The sequence below is a fragment of the Varroa jacobsoni genome, unplaced genomic scaffold, assembly GCF_002532875.2.
Source record: "Varroa jacobsoni isolate VJ856 unplaced genomic scaffold, vjacob_1.0 scaffold_1383, whole genome shotgun sequence".
Taxonomy (NCBI): Eukaryota; Metazoa; Arthropoda; class Arachnida; order Mesostigmata; family Varroidae; genus Varroa; species Varroa jacobsoni.
In genome coordinates, this window is record NW_019214285.1 from 377,814 (window position 1) to 404,952 (window position 27,139).

The window sequence follows — 27,139 nt, forward strand, 5'->3', positions numbered from 1 at the left end:
AGCCATTTTTTAACCTCCTGATCTATGGCTCAATAAGCAGACATCGAAAACAAATATCTGTCCTTAGATATACCACTGACTCGGCACGAAAACTACACTTTTTAGTTCTGCTTATCTCTCCCACTCTAGTGGCTATCGTAAGTTTCTCTAGTACATGTATATAGATACTTTTCTCCGGCATATAAAACAAAGTTCCCACGCGTTCCAATGGAATCAGATCGAAAGAAAGGGAAAGCTGCCTTTTGACCTGGGAATCGTGTCTCGCTGAATTCATTTTCTTATCTCGGTCACATCGTATCATTTTTTTGTATTTATTGTACTGATATTTCGATTTCACTTACGGTGACTTTGTGTCACAGTCGTCATTTTAGGTAAACGCAATTACCGATATAATACTAACAACAATGACAAGAAAACAATACATCCTAAATTGGTCTTTTAACCTTCTCGTTTTTTTATGATGAACTATTTTGGTGGTAGACCGGCATAGTTAGTTCTTGCTTGGTGCATCGTGAGTAGCACAGTTTATAGACGAGGAAGATAAAAATCGGTCGACTACATACGCAGAATAAGGAAAGTGGGGGGCCTTCAGTGCAGTACTAATGAATGAAAAAAAAAATACTGCTTGACCTATGCTTCGTGTTTTACGTCCGGTACATAAAACAATAGACATTTTGTCGGCTGGCTCCTTTCTGCATGAAACGAGATGTGTCTATACCCAGATCCCAGCTTGGACCCCCGCGTGTTCTTAACCTTAACAAACAAACACGTTATCCACTGTGCTATGACGGGGATGGACCTTTCCTATGCAGACTAATTTATTAAAAGACTAGAGCGAAAACGTGAGCTGTGTCTGGATATTATTAGCGTAAACTGCGTATCCACTCGGGAATAGTTAAATTATTCTTTCCACAGATTTTGGTGTATAGGAGTATTACTTTATGTGTACCCTGCAGTTTCAGCAATGCGGAATTACTTAAAAAAAAAAGCACGCAGATACAGACATTTTGCAAATGTTTTCCTGCCCATTCATTTACACATACCCAAAAAGGTGCATTGACCCTGTCTAGATAGACATTGACTATGATTGCATGTAAAATTTTACGAGCTCAACATCAGATCCTTACAAGGACCAAACTCTCTTCCCTTTCCGATTGATGTAAGCTGTAACTTCATCAAACTTTCCTTCCAAGTTCCACTTGCTTTCTTGTGCCTTAAATATATCAAACTAGTGACAGATTTATTTCATTTTATTTTAATTTAAATCATCATAATGTTTATGGAAAACGGGCGGTAATTAGCTGAATAATTTTAGGAGCTTTAAATTAAAAGCCTTCACGTTTCAAACGTGTTCTTTATTTCAGCAAGAACTGTACAGCGTTTGTTTTGCTGTGCTTCTGCCAATTGGTATGGTCACCTAGACAGCGTCGTGCCAAAGTTCTAAGAATAGAATCAATCAAGCTTCAATAACAAAATCAGAAGTCCAACACGGTTTCTTTTTTGCCTTGATGGTTGGTTACTGCTCCATCAACACTGATGGCCAAGCTTATTGTTATCAATTACCCAGGCTTACTTATCACGAGTTAAAAAGAAATCAGCCGGTAATCATATGGATCTACAAAAGTAGACTTCTCAAAACTGTGAAAATTTCCTCTAATAATAAGGAACTAATCTCGACATACATAATATAATATAATCCTGTCATCTATCTAAAAGATGTTCATTTACATGTGTACAAGTATATGATCGCTGCCATATAGTGCCGGGAGACCCAGCGGGAAAAGGTCAAATGACTTAAAAAAAACTCTCGCAGACGCTCGTCCCGAGTCACTTTTTCGCGTACTTTTGATAAGGTTGGCCACTATAACGGCTGGAGCAGATCTCTGGCCACGTCGTTTTCAAGTTGAACTAGTCCGGAGGTCTAACAGCCTCAGAACGAGGTTCGTGTATTGCGGCAGGCCATAATTGCACCAGCAAGTCAAAGCGGTAGCCGGCCACAATTACAGCTTGAATCTCTGGTACCTCAAAGAAGCTTCGAGCAGTGAGTTGCAGAACATCAAAAATACTGGCTGTGCAATGGTCGCATCCCGATGAGCGTGGCTAAAAGGGTATGAATAAAAGATGATCTCTTAGAGATAAATACACAACTGCTATACAGGGCTGGAGTGAGTACCTGTTAATACGAGTATGCCACGGATAAAAGTGCTAGTCGGCATTTTGGACGGATTTGGCGGAGTTGATTTTCTACGGAAACAAGCAGTATGCCGAGTGAAGTGGATCAAGGAGTTGGAGTACGTTACCGAAGTGGGCCGCGTATTACATGATGCGCACAGATACGTACACAAATAAGCCGCGTATGGTAGTATTTTAAGGCCATTGACACGGATTTGCGGAAAAGCTTTAAACGTTTCCTTTTCAAGTGCCTAAAGGAACTTACAACCGTAGCTTTTTTACAGCTACGAAAAAGAACGCGGAAATATTTTACGAGCTCGTATTCGCAAAGTGGGACCTGGATAACGAATTAGGACTAAATATATTTCAGAAACTTTTGGCAAACGTTAAAAAAACAACAGGCTTTGTTTGCTTTGCAAGCTTTGCCACCGCGGCGCAAGTGATGTCTTATGCCGAACTGGTGAACGGAGTCCAGCATCACAGGCCGGGAAGACTTAATTGTTGAGAAACGTCGCAAGCTGGTTTCGAAAACTACCCTAACGTAAGACCAGGGTCCTTCAATTAATGTAGGACTGGAAGGAAGCATATTAAAGTCTAGTGTCCACAAGAACGATTTCCGGGTCTGTAAACTGGTGTGCCGTATTGTATCTCTTTCATAATAATGAGAGTAGCCATATATATATTGTGATACTTCCCTAGAGGCAGACGGAGAAAAAAGTGATCTTGGTGTCTGGTATGCCCTTCCGTGGAAACGCTGCCGCAGTAAATCGTGAACAACGAAATACGTCCAAGCCACTGCTGGCCCAAATTTCAGCGCTGGCAAACGGTGACAAAAATTATGAAGGTATTAAAAAAAAGCCAAAAGGGATAGAAGTTGCTTATGTGACCACCTCTGTCAAACTTCGGAGTTGCCCTTAGCTGTCCCTTATGTGGACAAGTTTTCAGAACCACTTTTCGATATTACTTCAAAAAGTGCCAGGAGCAACCTCGGTGAACCTAGTTAGTTTTTCCTCAACAGACTGATAGGGCGGCTGAGTGACTAGGTACCACAGCTTCTGTAACTCTTTTTTCCCTTCTCAAAAACCTACTGGCCTGAGCTGGCAAGGCTGCGATTTGAACAAAGAGTAATTGAGATGCTAGTTGTTTTTGATTTCTACGAGCGTCCACCCAGAATACGCACCCCCTGATTCGGTTATTTTGCTGTCTCATCTGTATGTTAAGGAGATCTTAGACAAAAAGATTTCTCTAAGAAGAGCTTGAAGCAATATCAATAAATGATTCCGAAAACCCGTTTGTATAAAAGGAATAGTTTATTGTCAGCTTAGAGGAAGCAAACCGCAAGCAAAAACTATCTAACACTCTCCCTAGAACACCGCTTCTTAGAAACAATAGTAATCGGTTAGTTTCTTTACACCTAGTACGGTGTTTGATTACATGATAAAGAATCATATAAAATGTGTCCACACTGTGTTTATTGCTCTTACTGCTAAAGAAACGAATATTGTTTACCCATTGTCCTGCTAAAAAAAGAACCCAAAGGGGTTATTTAATTGAGTTTAGCCCACAAATAATCTCAGCTTGTCAACTTTCTTGCATTGATATTGAATTTTGTATTTTCTTTCTAATAAACTGTTATAATCGGTGTCATCGAGAGCTGCCTTGGCTCGTTCCAATGCGTAAGTGTGATCCATTGAAGCTCACACATGTCCTACTGTTTTTACAAAATGATGTGACGGGTCTAGCTCATTGAATGTCAGTAGGGGGCAAGCTAAAGGTACGCCCTGCGTTTACAATCATATCAAGAGCGATGTCAACAAGGTTTCTAATGCTATAAGTTTATTATAATAAACATACGTTAATTACATGAAATTAATGGAATTCACTAGAACTCGGATTCAAACTAGGTATCCAATGTAACTCCGAGTGAAGAGACCACTACCAAAAAAAAAAAGGCATCTGCCAAATACCGGCTGCCTTTTCCACTTTTATCAGGTGTCTTTTCAAACGATATTTCCATTGCTGTGAGTCTGGTCGAAACACATATTTTCGGATCGCTTTAACTTTTGTCTAGCAGAAGATAGTTCGTTGAATTTTCTGAATGTCAATTAGCTTTTGTTTGATGACTCTGCTTCTTCCTTTATGCTATTATAAACCAGATTATTTTCTCTGATTGATCTGTATTCACAGGCGGTATAGCGGATTTGAGCTGATTGTTTTTTTTCTTCAATAGAATAATTTCTAGAAAGATATTTGAATATATACTATCTTTACACATAGTTTGCTATCTTATGTAATATGGGTTGTCGTCAACGTTTTCGATGAAAACATTCGTACTTTTCTTTCATATTAACGTAGAGAAGTCCATCTACTCGTTACGTGATCTTCTCTGCAGGCGATCAAAAAGGCCCAAACAACGCTCGAGTGATGCTTTTGCTGGTACAACTCACGACGACAGCGTTACAATGGTCTCAGCTTACTGTTTCGGTATACGAATGTATGTCGATATATACATCGACTTTGTTGATCCTTTGTCATTTTCCGCTTGCTTTTATTCCTACATCCCTTTAACGTCGCCTTCTCTACCGTCTTCTCGATAACTTTCAGAGCGTCGTCCCTTGTCAAGGCGAACGTACAGCGACGTCAATAAAACGAACGATGCGAGCGTCGAGTATGGTTGCACTGGGATCGTGTTGGCCAAGCAGAAGCGAAGCAACGGCTTTAAATTCATCTACTGCGAAACTTGCGTACAGATGCATTCATAGAGCGTACCATAGGATAAAACACTGAGTACTAGTAATAGTTATGGGTCTGAAGCTAGCATCCAACCAACAGGAGCCCTATCGAAATTATCGGCGACCTACTAGGTAGGCGATCGGACTGGAAGAGATGTACATGGACGGAAATGAATATAAATAGTAACAACAGTCGACTTAATGTCAACCTTTATCAGCCTAGAAACGTCCTAAATCCAAACTAAAGCTACTACAATGTACGTCAACGTATCAACAACCATGATCGTCACGATGACGATAATGACAGTAATAACAACATGAAAGTAAGCGATCAAGACAAATACCGATTTATAAAATTGAAGTAAAAATGCTTGATGTTAACGTTATCTGTTCGGGTACATTTCGATTAACTGTCCTCTTCTTAGCTAATCGAACGTCGTCAACCATGTGAGAACGTTTTTGTCCCCCTGAGACCCAGTGCCGTACCGTCTTCAGAGTTGCTAAGAGGCGTTTGTATTCTTTGCTACGGAAAATAACCATTGCCAGAAACTCAACCTAGCACTGACGAAATTCAATTTACCTGAGGAGCAATAACCAACAATTTCGCCTGGAAATGTTTGCTGTTCCGTTTACCTTGCTCCTCTGTTGAAGTTTTATCCTTAGGCTTATTCTCCCACTTTCTCTAACATCCACCGATCATATGTGTCAATGTGTGTCGTTTCGCCGGAACCTTCTCTGTATCACATTATATTAGACTATACTACAAGCCAGCTTCCTAATAGGTCCATCTCCAGCACCCAAATAGAAGATAAAACAGCCAAATCTAGCTATCAGAAACCAAGTCATTCTCGTGCGCTAACCACGTCGAAATAGCGTAGAAATACGTTGAGACAGTGAGCGGAGAATGCACATTCTGTGTATGAAGCTATAATAGAAACTCTTATAGCTCTTAAAACAATCAAGCATCTAATATGAACAGGAACCGGTATGGAACGATTTTCTCTCTGCTAATATCTGTTAGCGTCTCATAATAGAAAATGAAATAAGCGTCGTACCACAGTGATAGTTCATGCAATGCCAACTGAAGTCATTACTATTCTGTGTCGTATAATGGCATGCTATATTGATAGGGTTTTGTGTTAAAAGTAAAAAAACGCGTTAAAACAGGAGGAAAACATCGAATAGAAAATGTATGGTTAGTCTACACATTTTCCTTGTATTGCTCTGTGTAGGCACTCGAGCGCAGTTATCCCAGTCGCTCGTTCCAACGGTATGACGGATTATTGCACGTGCCGCCATCTTAAATACGAGCAACAATACACGCCATGACCGTGATGCTCAATGTCCAACCTTTAGTTTGTAAATATAAGAAAATGACTTTCTCTATTGTGGCGCGAATTATGAAACGTTTATGTGTCGTTCGACGGATTACTTCTCACATCAACGAACTCTGATGGGTTCGTGTTTCCGAACGAGGGTGTAACACAAACAAAACTTAAGGGGCAATTTAAAAAACTCGTATTACCAAACAGACGCTTTAAATACGGCAAGACCCCCCCCCCCCCCGCCCCTCTGAACCTTTTACATTTTCTATGTAGGCTTCCAAATTTGTAACCCTCAATGACGTCCAACTTTTTAGTCTTTGGACTAACGTATCCTGTGTCCCGTGCTAGCAAAGGACATCTCCTTTGTTGCGACTGTCGAACAAACCACTTGTGCTTCACTATCTAAGGAAAGCGTTTTTTTTTTTTTAAATCTCTGACAATCATCGCTGTGTGTAAATATTGGTAACTCATCCCTACGATTTTTTTCATCTGAAACAGATTTTCTTTAAGGCCAAACTTCTACTCGCTGTCAACTATTTATTACTAATCTACAAGCTCATATATGACTGCGTAGTTTTTTTCCAAAAATTATTGAGGAAACGTATGTCATAGGTCAAGTCATAATGAGAGTCGTGTCAGGTATCGCGTATTCTACTCTATTCATCTTTTATTTACTTATTTACTACTGGCAGCTTTGTTTCGAGCTTTCGTTTTTCTATTTTTCTCTATCTTCTGGACCTGTCCTAGCTTTAGTGAAAGGTATCCGAGGGCTATTACGTTGTAGGATTTATAGAGCCACTTGCTTCAAATGGAGTTACTCGTCTACCGTCTTGAAAACTCACCGGACTTGTCGGAAAGCGCTGAGCAGATGGGGGTATCAAGAATGCATCCTTCGTAGTGACAGACACGCGTGTCTCACTCGTTTGCTGTCTTCCAGCAACAGCAACAGCAGCAGCAGCAGCAGCCTGGCAGAAGTGGCGACGAGAAAAAGCAACAGGAAAAGGGTGACAGTGAGCTTCGGATGGAAACAGTGACGATGAAAAGCCCGCGCCGAACTCCTACGACGACGCGCCGGCGTAGAAGCAACGGCAACGACCTCCGAACCAGGCAAAAGCCAGTATCAGTGGCAGTAGACAGGCGACGCTGCCGACAGTAGTAGAAGAGTGTAGTCGCACAAACGACGCCAGCCAGCGGCAGGGCTTCTTGTCGAACGGAACGGGAAACTTTTTTCTTTCAATGGTCTCTAGACGGCGATATAGCCTCAAAGCCGCCACCCACAGCCGAGGCGACAGCAGGAGTGCTATGAACTTGCGTACGCGAAAAAATTTGAGAATGCTAAGAGTTCTTCGTTCTCATCGTATCCTTAAGTAAGAGGCGCGTCTTACGGTCTCTCAAGGAAAGGCGGGCGAGATACCTCCGCGCTCGCAGATTTATTTCGTTGGCTTTTTGGCGTCTATGACAATTCTTTGTTTTGCTATTTGCTTTGTCGTTCCGATCCTATACGGTCGTGACTCTGCTTCTCCAAGGCTTTATATCGAGATTACAGATTAACTGTCAGGGTAAACACGGATGCATTCTTCTTGAGGAGAGCTATAGTGGAACAGTGGCCCATCAGAGGTCCTGACACCTTGCGCTAACAAGGCGGCTAGCTATACGAAACGCTATGAATGTATAACACTTTTCGAGCAGACACCTGCTACTTTGTTTGGAAAAGTTTTGTATTTTGAATTATTACCTGCACATCAATCCGCAACATTAACACATGGGCTAAAACGTTATTACCAATTAAACTATTTCATTTTCTATCTGTTTGTTATAGCCGTTGTCGGCATTCGGTATTTTTGGTAGGATGGTTTAACTTTTATTATTTAGCTAGCTGTGATTGATTTCTAACACAACATCACTCGTGTGATGTTGTGTTAGAAATCACATGTGATCCACTTAGTTTTTTTAGGTGGTTTCCTCTATGTTGGATAAACCTTTTCTCCAGTGGCTCTAAGCTGCACGATACTGCACAAAATGAACGACGCGCGTCACCGTTACTAACACCCGACGCAACTAAGCTTCTCTTTGTGAGAATACGGAAATGTCGACACATGCTCCCGTAGGTCAGCACTGCACAAACATACACATATATGTACGCATTTACACAGAGAGAGACTGACGCGAGTAAGCGCGAATAGTCGTAAAACTATTATCGCCTCCGGTACGATTAGAAGTAACACTATAAAGAGCACTTTTTGAAGCTCTTTCAAGCGCGAGAAGAGTAAATGACAACATGCACAGGGAGCTGATGCGGATCAATCCTCGCGGCTGCCGCTGATCCTCGAACCCTGTGTTTTCACACTTGCAAAAAGCGTTCAGGCAGCAACAGCTAGAAACAGCTAACAGCAAGACGGCTAGCCGAACGTTTGTGGGTCTTCTTTTAGTGGCGCGCAGGACTGGCAGGCTTAGGTAGTCTGACGGGAACACGACGGTATAGCGATCGCTGGGAAAGGGAACCTTTCCCACGTGGGAGAGGGGAGGGAGTACGGACGCAAAGAAACAGCCGAAAAGGCCATGGCCAGGCGATGTCTATGCGAACAACTCCACAGCAACAGCAGCAGTGGCAGTAACCGTAGTAGGCAAAACGGACGACCATACAGACTCTGAGTCCGTAAGTAGGACAACAGCTACAACTGAGGCGGATACCGACGCAACCGACGAGACGAAAACCAGACAAGGGTAGGATCCGACAACGCAATGGAAGAACGAACGAAAGAAAGAAGAAAACAAGGCTTCTTATCCTCACGGCCTATAGCAGGCCGTCGCAATCGTCACCACATGTGTATGAAATGGAAAGATGCATACGATACCCTGCTGCGGTCTGTGCTGCTGTTGCTAGAAAAAAGCAGCTATCGACAGTCCAGACGACGGACCCGCGCAAGGGCGCCCACCGGCAAGCAGAACCAAGATGTGGATCACGGAACTTGTGGAAGTAGGGCAGGAGCCTATAAAATGAATAGAAGGCATGTAATAGTGAAAAAGAGTTGGAAACCAGGCGTAAAAGCCGACAGGGCTTGATGAGCTGGTGGACAAAATCTTGGTGGAGTCGAAGACCAATTATGTGGACCCAGCCCACAGCGATCAGCAGCGGCAGTTGAGAAATGCTCTATCATGAAGCTCGTATACTTCGTGGCCACTAAAGATAACTGTGTCGTCACCGATCCAAGAAACCCCTAGATCTTGAAAACGGCGGGGCCAAGTCACATAATGAAGGAAGTTGGGGAGAGACCACGTGGAAAGTGGAAATGACCACGAGGTCAGATCAGGCCATGTGGACGAGATTATGAGGAAAAAAGCTCGAAAAAGAAAGTGGGAAAGATGAAGCCCAAGAGGGGACCGCCGCAACGAAACAGCGAGAAAGTGCCAGGAAAAGTCGAAAGCGACGACGCCAAACGGGACACTGGAACAGAACAAGCCGGAGCTCCAATCGAGATACCAGTCGTCGTCGATTGGTATACCACTGTGGTATTTGGGTGTCCAGTCAGGTATGTGATCCCAGGCCAAAAAAGAAAAGTGAAAATAAAAAGCTTGAGTATTGAGATTCCTCGGATGGAGGTGAAGGTACACAGCCAGAAGTTCTTAGAACCGGTACGGCGCAGGACAAAAAGGACAGCAGTGGCATGGCAAATAGCAATCGAGATTCAAGGACCTTACTCACAGTACTACTTTAGTTAAATACAAACATCGCATAGTTAATTATAAAACAAATTGCAGCCCACCTCCAAGTTGCTCTAAGTTGCCGTGTAACGTTATAAGTTGCCGCGGATAATAATACATTACTGTTCAATTAATTACGAAAATTATATCAAAATAATAACGCTGTCTAAGCATAACTATATGAAGAGCTAAAGTGTGTATGATTTTTTGATTATTGTATATGTCATCATTTAACCCCTTATGGAATATATGCATTCTTCGTGTAACGTTACTGCTGTCGTGCGTCGGACATGCCGTTTCTGGAACGTTATAAATACACTGTTTAAATGGACACTCCTGAATGGTTCAAAATTTAAAATTGTCACCATATCCCGTGTATATAATGAGAAGAACGGTTATTAAAACGTAGTAAAGTCTCTTACTTTTATTTTATCTACCGTTATTATTAGATGTCAAAACTGACAGTATTCAGAAAATGCAGATTTCAGGTCAATTCTGCCTAACGCCGACACCTAACGCACTCGATATATCACATATTGTGATAACCTGTAAAACACAGCTCAACTGACAATGCTATCCTGTTTCCCTAATATGTCCTAATAGTCGTTTGACCTAATTCTAACTTCATGGAATTAAATGTGTCTTCTATTTTCTTTAACTTTCAGAATGGCTTTAAGCGTTTCGCACTCAACAGTTTCTACCGAAGCAAACACCCTTTTTAATATTCTCTTAATAATATAGTTTTTTCAAGCTGAGTCGAACATGATAGGACAAATGGTTCAAAAAAAAAGTTCAGTAGCCAACCGCCCACCGAAGTTTCGGCAAATCTGATATTGGGCCCGCTTCGTGATTTGGCGATGTTCAAACTGACTTTTTTTCCTTAGCCCACCTCGCCTTTTTAATGGCACTATTATCTTCTATAAGGAACTCCAACTTCGGGAGTACAGACAACGCTACCTCTAATGGCGATTCCACTGAAAAGCAGCCGCACATATTAGCCACATCGTTTGTAAGTTTTAATCCGAGTTGCTCTGATAGTACACTGTATCTGAAACCGTCTATATCAGACACAGAGTGTGCCAAATAAATGTGTGGGAGGGGGAGAGGTGAAGGGGTGTCCACGTGCTACATTGCGTGCTTTCTATTAATTCAACGTTAGCTTTCAATTTTATAAACTTTAGTCGACTTTTTACAATCGCGTTACACATGTATCTTGTCAGCTAGATTTTCATGGGCCATTATAACCTCTTTTATAAAAAAAATGGAAGTCGTGAAAGTACCTCGAAAGGTACAGCTCTTTCTTAAACTATTGTCAGGGGTTGATACTAGAAAAAAAATCTATAGAGAGAAAATATCTATATCTATTGAAAATGGCCCAATTTTTTTTGTTGCCTCTTCTTGCCCAGTCTATCTATAACTGATTAAAACAATATTTTCTATCAAATCTATATTTCACTCTTTTTTTTTCGACCTTGCCTAAAATATATAATAGCTAGCACTTTATTAACACATATCGATTGGAGTACGTTTTATGCAAAGTTAACAAAACGTAAAGACCGGAAACAACCATATGCCATGATATACATATATAATAGTTAAGAAACAAGCTAGTCTTAGGGATAGTCATAACTTCACATGAGCGACAACAACGAAGACGGCAAACTTGAAAAGTCTATGGAGAACGTATTTAATAACAAATTAACGGAATAAATTTGTTATTATAGAACGATTGCATGACCAATCTTCTTAATTGAATTGGTGGTCCCCAAAAGTATGCAATCGAATAGATTGTTTTTTCCCTTGAAGGAAACTTTAGAAAGTTAACAGTTCTTAACATCAAGCTTACTGCATCAAGCTTAAAGTCATTTGCGGTGGAAAAACTCACCTCCATTTGTCATTCTACCTTATTCCTTAAAAATTCTTTATTTAAGAGAAATAGACATATGCAAAACCTTAACACTCAGGCTGTTGTCGGAATACAAACCGGAGCGCCGTAAATTCGGCATCGTGAACTGCGAGTTTCCATGGAGCTGTCTTGGCTGGAGGAGTTTTACTGAAATGCTAATAATAGTATAAAGTAGATGTATCTCGAACAGGCAAAGTGGCTCGAGTAAAACTTTGAAAATTAAACTAAGGCAATATCCACGGAGCACGGCGGCACAGGACTTTCACGTCATCTTGGCTATAGGAAATGATGCATTAGTACATACAAACTCTTACGATGGACCTTCTTGTACAAACAACGCCTTCATTGATTAGTCTGGAGATAACCGATGGGAGCATTTCTATACGCAAGATATTTATTATGCAAGATTAGCGGTATTTTTAAGTTATTTTGTAACGCATGACCATGATCATGGTAGCCAATGACCCCTCCTGACGAGTGCGGGATTCTGTTTGTTCTGATGGGTCGACGTGTATATTTATATTGTATAAACACCAGTCGTATGAGTTATGGTATTTGGCATCACTTGGACAGCATTAGCACTTTACAGATATCGCGCAACGAGTTTTTGTTCGCCATCAATTGGGCCTTACGTACCCGTTATTAATCAAACAAGCCTGTTCGATTACCTAGCAGGGTCTCGTCATAGCATGGCTCATGTTATAGGAGTTAAGCGGGTGTAAGTATGACGGAGTTTTCTTGTTCATTGCTTACGTCGGCCGCTTCCCGAGCACAGCTTTCAGCGTTACTCAGTACCATTAGCGGTACGTATGGAGTCCCTTTACTGCATGCAAACACACACACGCACGCACGCACGCAAACCCACTAACGTTTCGAATCGCGATTCTCTATAGTGTCCCCACAGATGCTCACACAAGGCACACAATACCGTGCAAACAGGTCAAGCGTTGAACAGGAGCCTAAATCGAATTAAGTGTCGAAACATTGTTTATTCAGACACGGACTAAACAAACAGTTTACTTGTAGGCTTTAGCTGAACAGCTTTACTGATTACCAGTGACTACAACGAAACTATGGCTTTGAAGCTCTCCGATGCTCGGTCACGATGGGTTACACGTCAGCCGGTTAGATCACAGAAGCGGGTACAGGGGAATTATCTGGTTGCCCCAATGCTTATCGTCCCACGAGATCTTCTCGCTTTCACCATTAATGCAGGCCCCATAGTGCTGGGTCCGTTGATCTATAACTTTGTTTACGTTGTTACATTAAAGTTAGGGCTAGAACGCACGGAAGAGTCGTAGTGATCTTGTTACGCCTCTAGGATGCATAGCACTCCAATGGCTTAATAGCTAGCAGAAACGGCGACGGGAACGACGACCATTTTGGTCAAAAGCAACAAACTCAATCTGCTCCGAACGATAAAAACCTAGTCAATCTTTATTTCGTTATAGCGAAATGCAAGCTAATCCATAAGACACTGTAGCATATCTCGATATGCTCGATATTTGGAGAGTACGCAAAAAAACAGCCCATGGCATACCCGGTGAAGCCAGCGGTTCTCAGCTGACGAGCGGAGTGACTGTTACGCTTCGAAGCGGTGACACCAAATGGCGCATTAGAAACAGATAGATCGTCCATTGCGTGATTTACGTTCACGTTGCTCACAAATTCGGGAGAGTATAGTACATTTTGCGAACCACTATTTTCATCTCGTTGAAGATCAATAGCTAGAAATGATACTATATAACGATCGTGTCTCTGAGATAAGCACGAGATATCCACAGTCCACACAGTCGACCAGTGAACACAGACACACATTTGATGCTGTCGGGCGAAGCCTGAAAACTAAATATGATTCAAAAGTACCTTGTCCTAAGTTAAAATTGATTCAAATGAGGCGAAGTAACTTCCTGTGAAATGTTTGCAACAGATGACCTCGTTAGATTCATTGAATCCTCTCGCCGTCGAAGACGCTGTCTATCGCTTGACAGTCAAGTCAGCTCAATGAACGGGCGATGAACGCGTTGATAGGACACTCGAATAATAAACATTCATCCAGATGCGCTGCCTTACGTAAATCTATAAGCATATATACTGGAATGCAAATGTTATTGTGAAGTACACTTATTTTGTGGGTTTTTGTCAACGCCCCGAGTTACTTGGTCGAATTAGCCTTGGCCAAGGCTTATGAGTGAACTATTGTTTACTCGGATCTTCTCAGATGATAACAACACGTAATACAGATAATAATAATAAGTTGTCATTACAAGTTACTAAGCGTCTGCGTATTGGTCATATTAGCCGACAATGCAACGTTAAGCTGAATAGTAGCATTAGCAAGTCACGTCCTTACCGAACAATACAGGTTTGTTACGAACTTTTCGTCGTCAGCGGGTACCCAGCCTCGGGTAAGTTGTACGTGAAAAATGGTTTGCGTAACGGCTCCGAAACAGTAATCCTTATAACGTATAGACGGAGTAAATTTCGCGAGATGACTATCATCTTTTCTAAGCACTGGGCAAGCCCCGTCTAGATTGCTTTGTTGAACATGTTTTTACCGATAACTTAAACATAATATCATGCTACCGCAAGATATACGTACGCTGAAATCTTCTCAAATATGGCGTACTGCGTGGAACAAACGAAGCAAGTAGATTATGGTTTAATGTTGAAAACGATGTCTCCAAATCGAGTATCTATATAAAGCACCCATAAATCTACCTATCTTTCAAAACCACGTTTTCTTTAGTTGAGCTGATCACGTTTGCGCAGTACGTCGTTCCCTAGGAATTCGTATTTCAGAAAAGCTCTACTTCGACCGGGGACGGTGCTTTGCTTAAGCTTAGACAAGCAAAAACCTTATGACTCATTAGTCTTTTTATAATTAGCGTTTCTTTGGGAGCTGACCTTTGTTTGAGGTTCTCTCCTATATTTAAGCCATTTAGCTGGCAAATGTCTCAATATCCTTGCTAAAGCTGAAGTTGCGAGACCTTGAACAAGAATCGTAGAACCGTTCAACCGATACAACTTTTCATCGAAGCTTGTAGCTTTACAAAATTGGTAACATATTTTTTCATAGCATAAATATATCGGTTAGGTCTTAACGCAGACTTCGGTCGCGTGAAGCTGCACGACTAATTATTTGCTCATCTCTTCACCGAACCTGAATATCTAGTGCAACGACGGCAATGACGGCGCTGCGTGCAAGTGATCTTAATATCTCTGGGCCCAATCGCACGATCTCATCATAGAATAGATTACAATTCAGAATTCTAGACAGAGAGATATCGTGAGACCTTATAGATAAGGTCAGTTGACAAAAAAATTCCCGGTGAGGAATATTATTTGACGTTGTTACCTTTTATACTAGCTAAGTAGGCGTTGCAATGATCCGGACTGTTGACAAAGTGCTGCTATATTTATCATCTACTGTATTGCACTGGGTGGTGTACGTGCGTAGGTAAGTTTGTTAGAAGGTACGACGCTAATTCTTTAGTTAAAAATATATTATACTATAAAAATATAAATAACCTAAGCTTGCCAATACCAAGCACAAGCTTACTGGAAATTTCTGCACTGTATCAAAATAGGACCAGCAAGAGTTGGTCCTATTTAGACACTTCCGCGTACCGTATTCCTTTTTTAAGCACTCAATGGCCTTTTACAAGCACTCGTACGTCTGCGCACTTGTCTGCTGTAGTGGTTTACAGATCTGCTATTCCGCCAGTTGAAATTTTTCACGCGTTGCAGCATCCGAAACAGCAATTGCCGACCGTGATAAAACAGACACCATATACATTAATAACATCGTTGCAATACTGACTATAACATGACGACGATAGCGATAACGATCAATGAACGATTATCAGCGACAGACATAATATCAGGAACATCAGATATATCGGGGGGACGCCGTGATAATTCGCATGGAAATGAGATGAGCGCACCAAAAGCATATAAATTCACCGAATGGTTTTGGCCACCGAACGATAGTCAGGCCTGAGCTTATTGTTGATTCGTCGGTTTAGTGATCGGAAGAAGTTTACTGTGATCTAGTTAAAGGACTTTTTTCGTTTCTAGTTTTTTTTTTAGGTTCTCGAACTTTTGAATTTTCATCTACCACTTCGTGGAATGGAACAGTGTGCACAAACTGAAGAACATCAATCTAAACGAGTACACTGGGACACAAGTTGGATATCTTAATAATTTTCTAGTACGTTTTATATGTGCTCAGTGTTCCTTTGTTTTACAGCATCTATAGCTGGTTACGTGATTAAGTTTTCCTTCGAAAACAGTACGGTGGGTAAGGCTTCAACGCAAATATTAAGAAAAGACACTATAGATCATACTTTGTGCACGTATAGATTACAATAATAGTTTCTTTTTTGTCATAACTTTTATCGGAATAAGTTTTGTGACTGTATTCAAGAGTGCAGCTTTCTAAAGCGACCTCCTATCCAGGTCATCGTGCATTGGTTCACGTAATAAATATAAAAAAAGTGGGTTTAATGTATATTCTTTGTCCGTGTTTTGTATGTATAATTTGATATGACTTGAGAAACAGTACTTTGTGAAATTTTCTGAGTGCCAATAGCTACTCAAGACCCGTAGCGCAAATCATTAGCGAAAATCGGCCTAAAATCTAAACAATCATTATCCAAGCTCTATATCACATTATTCATGCTGGCTATAATAGCCCTTTGTTAATTGAATATAGCCTGAAGAGCCTTCTTTCATACGTAACAGTAATCTTCGCCTTCCGTTATGAAGAAGAGTTAGGAAGAGACAAACAGCTTTCGCTAGTTCAGTAAAAGTACGACCTTGCATAGCAGATCATCAGGGAAGTTCACGATTTTTGATCTTTATAATCACCCTTACAACGCTCGGAAAGTACGTTTCATCAGTCTGTGTTCAAATTCACATATTATGCAAGCCTTTTTCCAGCGTGCTGAATATATTCTCAGAAGTTATGTTGACTTCTTACAAAAGCCGCAACTGCAGATGCCCGCTTCGCAATGTAAGGCTTGCTAGAGCTCTCCACTTGGCTACTCGCTTTATGCGTTTCTTTTCGCTCGGACGGTGAAAGGTCTAATGGAATTACGTCAATTCTCTTCATCAGGGGGTAAGGTCTGCTTTGGAATGGTACCGTGAGACTTCAGAACTCTCGTACGTCAGTTGCGGGGCAATATGCCACAAAGCCGTAAACGCTGTCAACCTAGAAAAGTAGCTCAACCGTAGGAAATATATAGCTCCACTAAATGGTTGTTTTATTTTGGCTGCGCATCAGTTTTGACCTAAAAGTTCATCTTTAGACATGCTAAGAAAAAAACGTTGTTTCTGCTTTGGGTACAATGAAACACCAGAACGAAACCGCCGTAAAGTGGGGTTGGGGTGACGACATCGTGGTTAGCGTATCTGCCTGCTAATTTTAAGGGTACGTTATGGTCTAGGTTCAAATACTAGCGTAGACACACTTCGTTTCGTGCTAGGAGGTGAAGGTCTAATCGGAACGCCTAACGGTATAGGCTCGAGATATAGGCCAAAAGTAATACTAGTGAGATTCAATCTTTCCTTTTAAAATACTAATGCTAACTAGTTGTTTAAGGACAAGATCTCCACATGAATGCAAACTCGCTTACGCAAAAATTCTTCCTAGACATTATCTAGCATTCGTCCCCATACCTCAAAAGACACCCAGAGGCATTTTGCGCTGTCGTGTTTACACCCAACGAACTGGTCTGAGCAGGAGACCTTTGATAGCAGAAGCGGAAAATAACTCGGAAGCTTTAAAGCAGTTCTGACTGTACCATACATTCAAGTTGTTACATATACCATACATACGACACATTGTTAATAGTGAACTGTGGAAAAAATTCTCCTATGCTAATTAAAGTAAGTGATGCCTCAAAGTCGTGCCTATATTTTTTTTATTTATAGCACCGATTTATCATATAGTAGTATACCTGCGTGTAATGGTATTATCAAGTTACCGAATTGACTAAATGCACAAATTACATGTAAAAAAAAAATATTTTCGCAGTGTGTCTTATATTAAAATGATTTATAATAAACACTATTCGAACACAATATAGCACAATGATTGTTTCAACTGGGAACTTTTAATATGCTTATGTTATTAATAATAATGCTTAATATTGACTTGAGGCAGGGCAATTCCAAAAAGATACAATCACGTAGCTCTGCTTTGAGAAGCAACGTTGAATACTAGACAAGTTTCGTGAAGTTTGTGTCAGACACGGTGTGGCTAGACAGATGCGTCAGCAACTCCTGTCAGAATATAGTGAAATACATTTGTTTATTGCAGAGTGTACATCTTCTTTCCATATAATCGAGATGAATTTTCACTTTGGCATAGTTAGAGGGGTTAGAGGTACAATAGTTTGGCGAGAACTAGATGACAGCGGTTTGTTATAGGTTTGCTATAACGATGGCTTTTGGGCACTTCCTGTAGCTTTGTCTTCGATCATAACCAAAATGACCCATTACTTTTTCGAAATTATCACAGAAGTGCGAAGTTGATGCAAACACATTTAAAGTAATAGCATCTTATCTGTTAATTGATTAAAATATCAATCGTATTTTGAAGGTATAATAAAACGGGACACCGCGAATGAACGAAGGGCAACACGTGATTACCAATCCAAGAAGGCTGAAAATATGAAAATACTGTTAGGAATAACTAGATATGAATCTTTGTCGCCGATTTTGGTTTGTTTCAGTCGCTGAGATTCATCTGTGAAGATAATGTCTATCGGTGCGTGTGTTCTAATTATTCAGAAGAGAGAATTATGATCTGACAGGATCACGCTATTCAGTTACAGAGTAGCCTGCCATTCAGAGCGGTCGTTATTTAGCTGTTGTATTAACATTTATCTATGTCGAAGAAGACGGGGTCGGCAATGCTTCGCGAAACAGTGGGCGAAGGATCACACGGTGGGAGTGTCTTTTTTCCTTTCTTGCAGTCCAGACTCTTCCATAATCTTCCACCAGAGACCACGCTTGCTATTGCTAACCCCGTTTGCCTGATCCGTTCCGTCTACATTGCAGATAGGTCTGTGGCGGCGACCATAGCGTTCTGCACCTGAAGGTGGGAAAAGTTACCAATTGACATGACGCGCGTACCAGCACGGGCGCTATCACTCGTCACGTTATTATGTGGACAGGTGCGATTGACTCAGCTGTTAATGCTGTTTTTAGTGCGTTGCACAGATGCAATGGTTATGCCAGGACTGTGTCCCACCGAAATTAAGACCGTCGACGATTTCGATCACGATAGGGTGAGTGAATATACAGTTACCTCTTTTAGCCTTAAAAATACGTACGAAATAATTAGTGTTTTCAGCTTTAATTCAAGATGATTTCTGAGGACGACGTTTTGTTTGAAGTATGTAGGAGAGCTCCGATCGATGCGGACGAGCTGCTTGTGATTGTCACTATGAGGGAAGCCCCACCGTCTTTTGTATATGGCGGTCTACCGAATGACTAGGACCACGCGCGCTCTGGACTCGAGTTGAGTCTAATATTACGTGCTGTGATGATTTATGTGTCACCTTTCTTTGCTAGGCTAATGATTTTTGTTTTAAGTAGAACGTTCAACGTAGGTTCTCGGTCAAGTCAAAATGGCTTGGCAAGAGGCGACCCCTGTCCAAATGACTGTTTTGGCTTCTAAAATTCCTCGACGAGAGTCTGATTTGAAATAGGAAACTGAATCCACAGAGGGCAAACCATATCGGCATCACCTTACACTGGATCGGTTTTTTCCACCGAGTTCAGATACTGAAACTGCGTTGTTTGCGACCCCAAGGAGGGAAGTTGGTTCTCGCTATACACCGTCACTTGGGGTCGACCATTTGTCGATATCTGCCGTAAGTACGTGAATCTAGTTGGCCGACGTGGTACGACGAAGTCGTACGTGGATGCGACGCGACACATACAAACAAACCCCATCAGCGATAATGCATTTGTCAGATGAGAAAATTTTTTTTATTAATATTTACGATTTTTTTTTTATTTACTGAATGGATCGTACGCGTGGCGCTCCTCTTTACGCAGAATAGACAAGTAGTATATCAATTGATGCATAATCTCTTTGTTAAACTCAGTTTTATACGACAATATATCGAAATCCACTTCACTGGCGTTGCATACAAACTAGCCTATAGCAACCCTGTAATAAGCTGCACGAACAATGAACCTTTAACATGAACTGGATTGTATTTTTAGCTAAAAAATGACGAGTTTATCATTGAGCATGCGCGAAAAACAACAGTCGCCTATGTCGATTAACCCTTCGATCTACAGGATAGCGTCAGACTGGTTCTGTATTGTCAGCCATGATTCCGGCGACTTTTGTCACGCATGTATCGGCACTTGCGATTTCCGCCGAAGGCAACACGGTCTAATATTGTTCAACCGTTGTTTGGATTTTTGTGTGAACACTAAACTTACTAGATACAATAATAAGTTAGGCGTTAAATGAAAATTAAAATTTCCAACATTTGAGACAACCTAATCATGTATACAACTTCAGCTTTTTCCTCAACATAACCAGAATTCTTACAAAATTGTACAAGCGAACGTCAAACACTTTTCCACAACCTTTCTATCGTAAATCCTATAACAAAAAGAGAAATAGTGTACCTTCTATAGCCGTAACATGTAATATATAAATCGTCTACACATATTCCATTCTGTTGCAATCACTGGGCTAGGTTCTAGATCCCTGGTAAAATAGAATACTTTGAAGTTGAATAGGTTGTCGAATCTCTAGCTTCATTCGAAGTTACGTACGCTTCGACGGGCCCCACGATCAGTGTAGTCAAATCCGTCGAAAGGCTGAACCTACCTAGTCCCATATGAGCCTGTTTCTATAATTCAACTACGGTTTAAATACGTTTCATCTAAACATGCGAATTACATACGTGGAGCAGCACATTGAGCTAGTGTATCTTTTCATTTGATTCGAATGGACGTATCCGCTACCCGCGCACCCTTAACGGATAGAGTACGTAACCTTTGCTATGTCTCGATCTAGTGCAGTCATCTATAGCGTATCTTAAGACGAAGTTTTTGACAACCATGAAGATTGGAACGTACAAATAAAAAGATTGAGGACTGGTAAATATAGGACTGCAATGCACAGGTAACGTATTCGCTCTTTTACGGTGGAAAGGGCAATAAGCAAAAAAAAAAGGGGCTACGTCGTGCAGTTACTAATACAGGGTCAATTATACAGATGTTCCAAGTTGCTACTGTTCTCTAGATATCTCTTGTTATTATCATGAATGTTCCTATGTACGCAATCAAAGAATTATTAGATAGTAACTTATTTTTAGTTTCGGAAGGTATGGACAGTCCTCTAAAATTCTCCACTGTTCGCACGTAAAATTTACGTATTGTAAAACAACTTGTGCGTCGTCGGGGTGTGTGCTATCCGGAGAGGAGAGCAAAAAGGAGTCTTTTTGGTTTGAAGAAGTAAACTTCCAGTTGAAGGTAGACTAAGGGAAAGCAGATGGCAGTACGTGCACTAGATAAGTAGGTTAAGCATTATATACATGTAAGGCCATTGGTCCACAACCCTGTTACAGTGATTTAGATGACTAGAAATCGTCTGCGAATCGTAGAAAGCTATTTACAAGTTGAACGGTTTATATACAGCTCCAGATACAGTTACTAGGGTCAATCTCAAAAGCGGTAGATGCGATAGTGAAGCCGCATGGAATGAATACGTTTCATCAGCATCAAACGAGACAAAACTGAATTAAATATGTCCTTCAGCTATATCAATGTTAAAACATATATGCTTGTCGTAAGGTCGACAGGAACCTTATAATATGTATTTGCCAGACACACAAACGGACATCGTTCTATACGTATCTGTATGTGTTTGTGCGACCTTGACAAATTCTGTACGGCAACACTGTTTAACCAATACGAGACGCACAGTTGTTAACGGTAATGTAGAAATTACTATAAGAAGATATTGTCGCAACCTTAGTTTGTGTCGTCCCCTGGCAACCAGATACATCGGCCTTAGATGAAGTTATGCGGTAATTGGAGCTTTGCCCTGACAGCACAACGATTATAGCGTACGAGCAGGCAATACTTCACAGCATTATTTATTTCCTTTAAGCATTAATTGGCGACACACAGGCTGTTGGGCCATTTGATAAAGAGCCTCAGAATTATTTCGAAAAATAGCGAGCATCCTTTGAGCCTGGTTGGTAAAAACAGCATGTTTTTTTGCCATTATCAATGCCATAAAGATTCGTATCAACCATAATCTGTGCCCGTCTTCGGATTTAGATCCATTGTATTATCCGCATCTTCACTGACAAGAGATTTTTCCGGGCAGTCCGCTTTGGAACTTTATCTAGCGAAACATGGGTCAATTTCTTTATGTCGTATTATTTATATTGATATTTGCGCAAGGTATAGAATAGAGCATTGTAAACCTGTGAACCACTAATTACTTTTCTTATCGTCTGGATAGAACTGAACAGCACCTGGCAGTTAAAAAAGAACGAAGTATTTTTCTAAATAGTGACACGGTACATATCGTATGGCTTTGCTTGCTCTAATATATATATATACATGCGTACTTAAAACGATCAAGATTGTTGTGGCAGGTACGGAGGACCAGCTACAAAGACCAAATCTGGCGGGTCCATCGAACTTACTGCCATTATCTAAGGATTTTCTTGAACGGTATAGTACACTAGTTCGCCATATTCATGGCACCTGTTACGACGCACTAATTTTCTTTTTTTTTTTTTTTGATTGTGTGAAGAAGGCGACAACAGATACGGTTTATTTAAACAAAAAACCTAGTAACTACGTCTGTGCATAAGAGACTTGTATCGTAGTGTTTGCAGGGCTAAATTAATATATCGCACCATAGACCCATCGCAGCACCATATTTGCTTTTTCGTTGTGAAGTATCACTGAGATCTATAAACATTGTAAATAGAAATGGGATTGCCGGTATGCACAGAAAGGCCATCCGTTAATAGAGAAAAAAAACCGTTAATATATACATTGCCACCAAGTGAAGTGGAATTAAACATTCATATAATGCAATTATAGTTTTATTCAAAATATAAAAAAAAAACTTGTATATTCACATATTTCAAATGTTTACTCCTATATTCATGATAATCACTAAATCTCATTCTCGAGTTTCTACGTCAAAGCAGTGATTTTTTTCTTTACTTTTGCCTTTCCGTTTGTTTCTCTATCAAATGGTGCTGGTTTTGATTTAGGACACACAGGGCCTATGTGAGGGTGCAGCGGAACGCAGCGCGTACCAGACAGGTTATAATGCCAGTGTAATCATAGGCAATTACTTGGTTTTGTCAAATACTACTAGCTACTAAAACCCTAGTTGTCCTCTGCTAAAAAAAAAAAAACCTGTATCGTGTAACTAAATAATATACAGTATGTAGTGTACAAGAATTCAGCTGAAGTCGATGTGCAAGAATTTCCATCATTTTGTGAGTCTACATTTTTAATTTTACTGTATTATTATGTATCCGCTCATGTCACGCGCCTTTCGCCTGCTGGTATAATTGGCGCTGCAACAACTGGCCAACTTCGATATGGACGGACTTTCCAGTTTATGGGAACGTGGTATGAGGTGCAGCGTACTCCATTTCTCATGGAAACAATGATTCGCTGTAACAAGTTCCACTATCAGGATAAAGGCGACAGTGAAGAAGGCATCATTGTTTACATGAAGGGCAATCGGCAATCGTAAGTAAATTAACGTCAATTTTCTTTAGGTTCGTTCCAACGCAAAGTATAATCAAGGCTTCGTGCCTCAAATAGCGCGCTGTTTTTTGAAGATGCGATAAACCGCGACTATCTGGAGTCATTTTATATTACATCAGACGCTTAATATTAAATACCGGCGATTGCGTTCTCTTCAAGTAACGACGCAGTCCTGACGTGACGTTAAAGAATCATTAAAGGTTCAATGAAATTGGTACGACACTACTTGGAGAGCGTCCTCTAGCAAAATGAGACGTCTTACAACAGTAATAAGAAATGAGTGAAAATTACTATGGGGGGGCAAGAGTACGCTCACCTTTATAATTTTTGTTGAGAGAAACACTTTGACAGAAGCAACTCGATTGTTGCAACGCTCGTTTTGTGGCAGATTTAATAAGTTAAGTATTATATGTCGGCTAATCAGCCCCTTATGCGTCTATAGCTGGTGACCCTTGCTTCAGCGCCGGCTCATTTTAACCTATAATAACTGTGTAAAAAAAATTACTAGAAAATAAATCATATTCAATTTATAAACGGATTCTTATCTTTTGTTTCAGTGTATCTGCGATGCTTTCATCAACAAGGTAAGTGCCTCAACTAGACCTAGCCAGTTATTCATTTTTATATCCTATGTACCATCTAAAACTTCGGTACGTATCTGCAGTGACGCTTTCTTATGTCGTACGACATATTCGTAGTAATTCTTCACTAGATCATTTAACTCTGCCTGACCGTACGTAGCCGCGATGGGCTCAGACTTTCCGAGCAAGATGACAACCAAACAAAAATCTCATTAAATGCTCAAGTTCCCATCAGGTGGCTTTAAATCTGATCGTATATCAAACTCTCTCCACCGTAAAGCACTGACAGTTCCACTTTCCTTATCCTTGCTTTCCTACTCCCTTTCTGTTTCGTCCTTTTGCCTTGGCCTCGCCCATTTACTTTTTTATATATAGGAAAACGAAAAAGAGAAGGCCCTTACTAATAGCAGATTGCGGAAATCGCGGTAAGGATCGCGAGCACTGGTGACGTGCTCGTAGGCGCACAGGATAGGGGAGAGGATGCTCCAATAGAGCGATTTAACTCCCCACTAGTTGGCTGTGGCTGGATGCTTGCTTACATGGAGACCATCCAATGTTAGGACTCTTCTGTTATAGAAACGAGCAACGCAAGGGCTACACAGTGAAAATGGGGTACCCCACCCCCAAACTTTCTTATAATGCCATCAGCTTGTAGCTTGAGAGCGGAGGGCGTAATCTCCGGGTTACTTCGGTGTAGGTTCGTGAACGTCAGGGCGATGGAGATAGCAGCGCCGGTAGTCGTGTCTATGGACCCCTTCAAATGTACTGGCTGGAGAGGAGATCAAAGCTTGGATTGGCGGATCGTTTTTCTTCCCACAACAGCACGTTGAGTTGGACCACCAGTATCATAGAAGGAGCAGCAACTGCTTCACTGTCCTTCTCTCGCAGGATCGTAATGCTGGTGGTTTTTCTCAGATCGTAACGCTTACTTTTTACGAATCTTTTTTCTTCTCTCTCGTTTAGCCTGAAGCCACGACGAAACAGACCGGTGTTTCTCGTCGGTCTCGTGGTTGCGCGTCTGTTCCGTCGATGGTCGGTTTCCGTCTTGAGAAAAGAAGCCTGCCAGATGAAAATGAGGACTGATGCTTAACTATGGCTAGAATCGGGATGGTGGGTGGATTATGATAGATGGCTGTAACGGAGCCAGAATATCGTCTAGTTGTTAGTTTGTTGCTTATTGCCCGGGGGGCAGTTAGTTGCACTTCTCTTGCTATCTTCCCTGTTTGGTCTCTTCGCTTCGTCACTTCTCTAGAGGGAGATATCTACACTGCTGTTAGTAGCAGTCGTAGTCGTCATCGTTGGCATTTCCACGTCTATATGCAGCAAAAGGAACGGCACACGCTGCTGTTGCTACAGCACATCCGGGCCCTTCCTGAGGCAGAACACAGAACGTCCGGAAGTTGGACGCGTGCCTAAGACTAAGGGGACCGAACTAGAGGAAAATTCTGTCGTCATAATCCAGCATGTCCTTGCTACGAGCATCAGCAAGGGGAGAAAAATGGGAAACAAGAGATTCATAGGGACTTCAGGGTAGCGTCTCTCCGCGGCGAGACGGACAGCCGACCGAGACGGAACGGTCGCTCGCCTCCTAACAAAGACCGCCTCAGGGCCTCTCATAGGCCTCATAGACTTCAATACTGCAGCTGTTTACAGAGCTTTCCTGCGAGTTCTATCAGTGTTCTTCTCCATCCTGACATGGAAACGACCTGACACCCGCCGTAACGGCGACTGCGGTAACATGAGAACGTTAGACCTCCAAAAACCGCACAATTCTTGCTTCTAATCAGTCGTATCTAGTAGAAGTCAGGGAAACAAGTGAAGCAAAGCATTTTAAAATAAGATCGGACTTATAAGCTCTAGTGTACGGGAAATATGTTCTTCTACAGCTATAACGTACTTACTAAAGGGTGCGAATAAGTGAAATGTTTTTTTTAATGAGACTGCTATCTCAGACTTATATGACCCACATTTTTGTTATCAAGGTGTTATTCTACATAGAATATGTACGAAATGTTAAGTGAGATCAAGTGCGAATAATAAACCCCTATCAGACAGACGGTATGGTGCACCGTAAAACGAAAGCCTCCGAACAACGAAAGCGGACTTATATGATAGAAGAACTTTCTATAAATTCCAAATAATACAAAGCAAAGAACATGCATAGAGCGAGCGAAGTTCCATTTAGAGCGATCTGGCCCAGCTATCACGGTAAGGCACGCCTGACTCTGGCATTCATAGGTTCCCATATAAGCGGGGTTTAACAAAAGTGCCTTTAGACGACATAGACATCACACATAGTACGTTGTGGGACATAAATTGATCTGAAGCAATGCTGCTAGTACCTGAGGTAAGACTCGAAAGATTTGTCTACACATAAAGCAGGACTTTAAATGTTGAGCGGCAACATGGAGCAGAACGGCTAAACTGTAATATGTCCACATCAGCTTCGAATAGGATCGAGGCTAGTTTGAAAATGTACTGAGAGAAGCAAATAACTTTGACGGCCATTATGGACATCAGGCTTTTGCAAACCGTAAAAGCATAGCCGTATTGGCTAAAGTGAATGATTACCTTAGCACGGCAGGTATTGTGCGGATTAGGCTAAAATGGTGTCCTAAATAATATGAACGTCCGTTGACAGTCTCGTCACGATCTTCTTTTATTTCATACGATGTTAGAGCTTTTTACTAATCCAGTTCTTCCACGTAAATCGGATTTATCTCTTAAAAAGCAAAACGATCGAATCGATAATGTAAGCAGACTTCCACTAGACATGTCAGTGAGTAAAGGAGTAAACATATTTTCCCTCGAGTTCTTTCTCGAACACATTGTGCAGTTCTGTATAGGTACCGGTCAATGGTAGCTAGACGATCCCAAACTGCTTAGAGAAAACAAGTAGAAGTGTGTGATGCAACGGGTAGCGCGCAAGCA

The 27,139-nt window shown here is 41.2% G+C and overlaps 2 protein-coding genes and 2 long non-coding RNA genes across 11 annotated transcripts in view; 2 read left to right on the top strand and 2 right to left on the bottom strand.

The window, feature by feature from the left end:
• Positions 1-8,679, bottom strand: part of LOC147752261 (uncharacterized) — a 38,239-nt gene extending 29,560 nt beyond the window's left edge. Inside the window, exon 1 of the long non-coding RNA XR_015314569.1 lies at positions 7,072-8,679. This is a non-coding gene — a long non-coding RNA (uncharacterized LOC147752261). The remainder of the gene's footprint in view (positions 1-7,071) is intronic.
• LOC111269399 (LHFPL tetraspan subfamily member 6 protein) overlaps positions 1-27,139 on the bottom strand; it is an 89,123-nt gene that overhangs the window by 51,329 nt on the left and 10,655 nt on the right. The gene's annotated exons all lie outside the window — the stretch shown is intronic.
• Positions 8,817-11,057, top strand: LOC111269402 (uncharacterized). The gene is made up of 2 exons (XR_002685751.2): positions 8,817-9,759; positions 10,597-11,057. It is a non-coding gene; the product is annotated as an uncharacterized LOC111269402 (long non-coding RNA).
• The window catches only part of LOC111269398 (uncharacterized), a 35,812-nt gene continuing 26,455 nt past the window's right edge, over positions 17,783-27,139 (top strand). For 2 of the 3 annotated variants that reach the window (XM_022848955.2, XM_086972069.1), the window contains exons 1-3: positions 17,783-19,135; positions 23,473-23,609; positions 24,185-24,211. In XM_022848955.2, the coding sequence (XP_022704690.2) occupies positions 18,968-19,135; positions 23,473-23,609; positions 24,185-24,211 (332 nt within the window). In that variant the 5' untranslated portion in view covers positions 17,783-18,967. Of the gene's footprint in view, positions 19,136-22,149; positions 22,566-23,472; positions 23,610-24,184; positions 24,212-27,139 lie in introns of those variants that run through there. The other variant, XM_086972070.1, reaches the window with a different exon arrangement.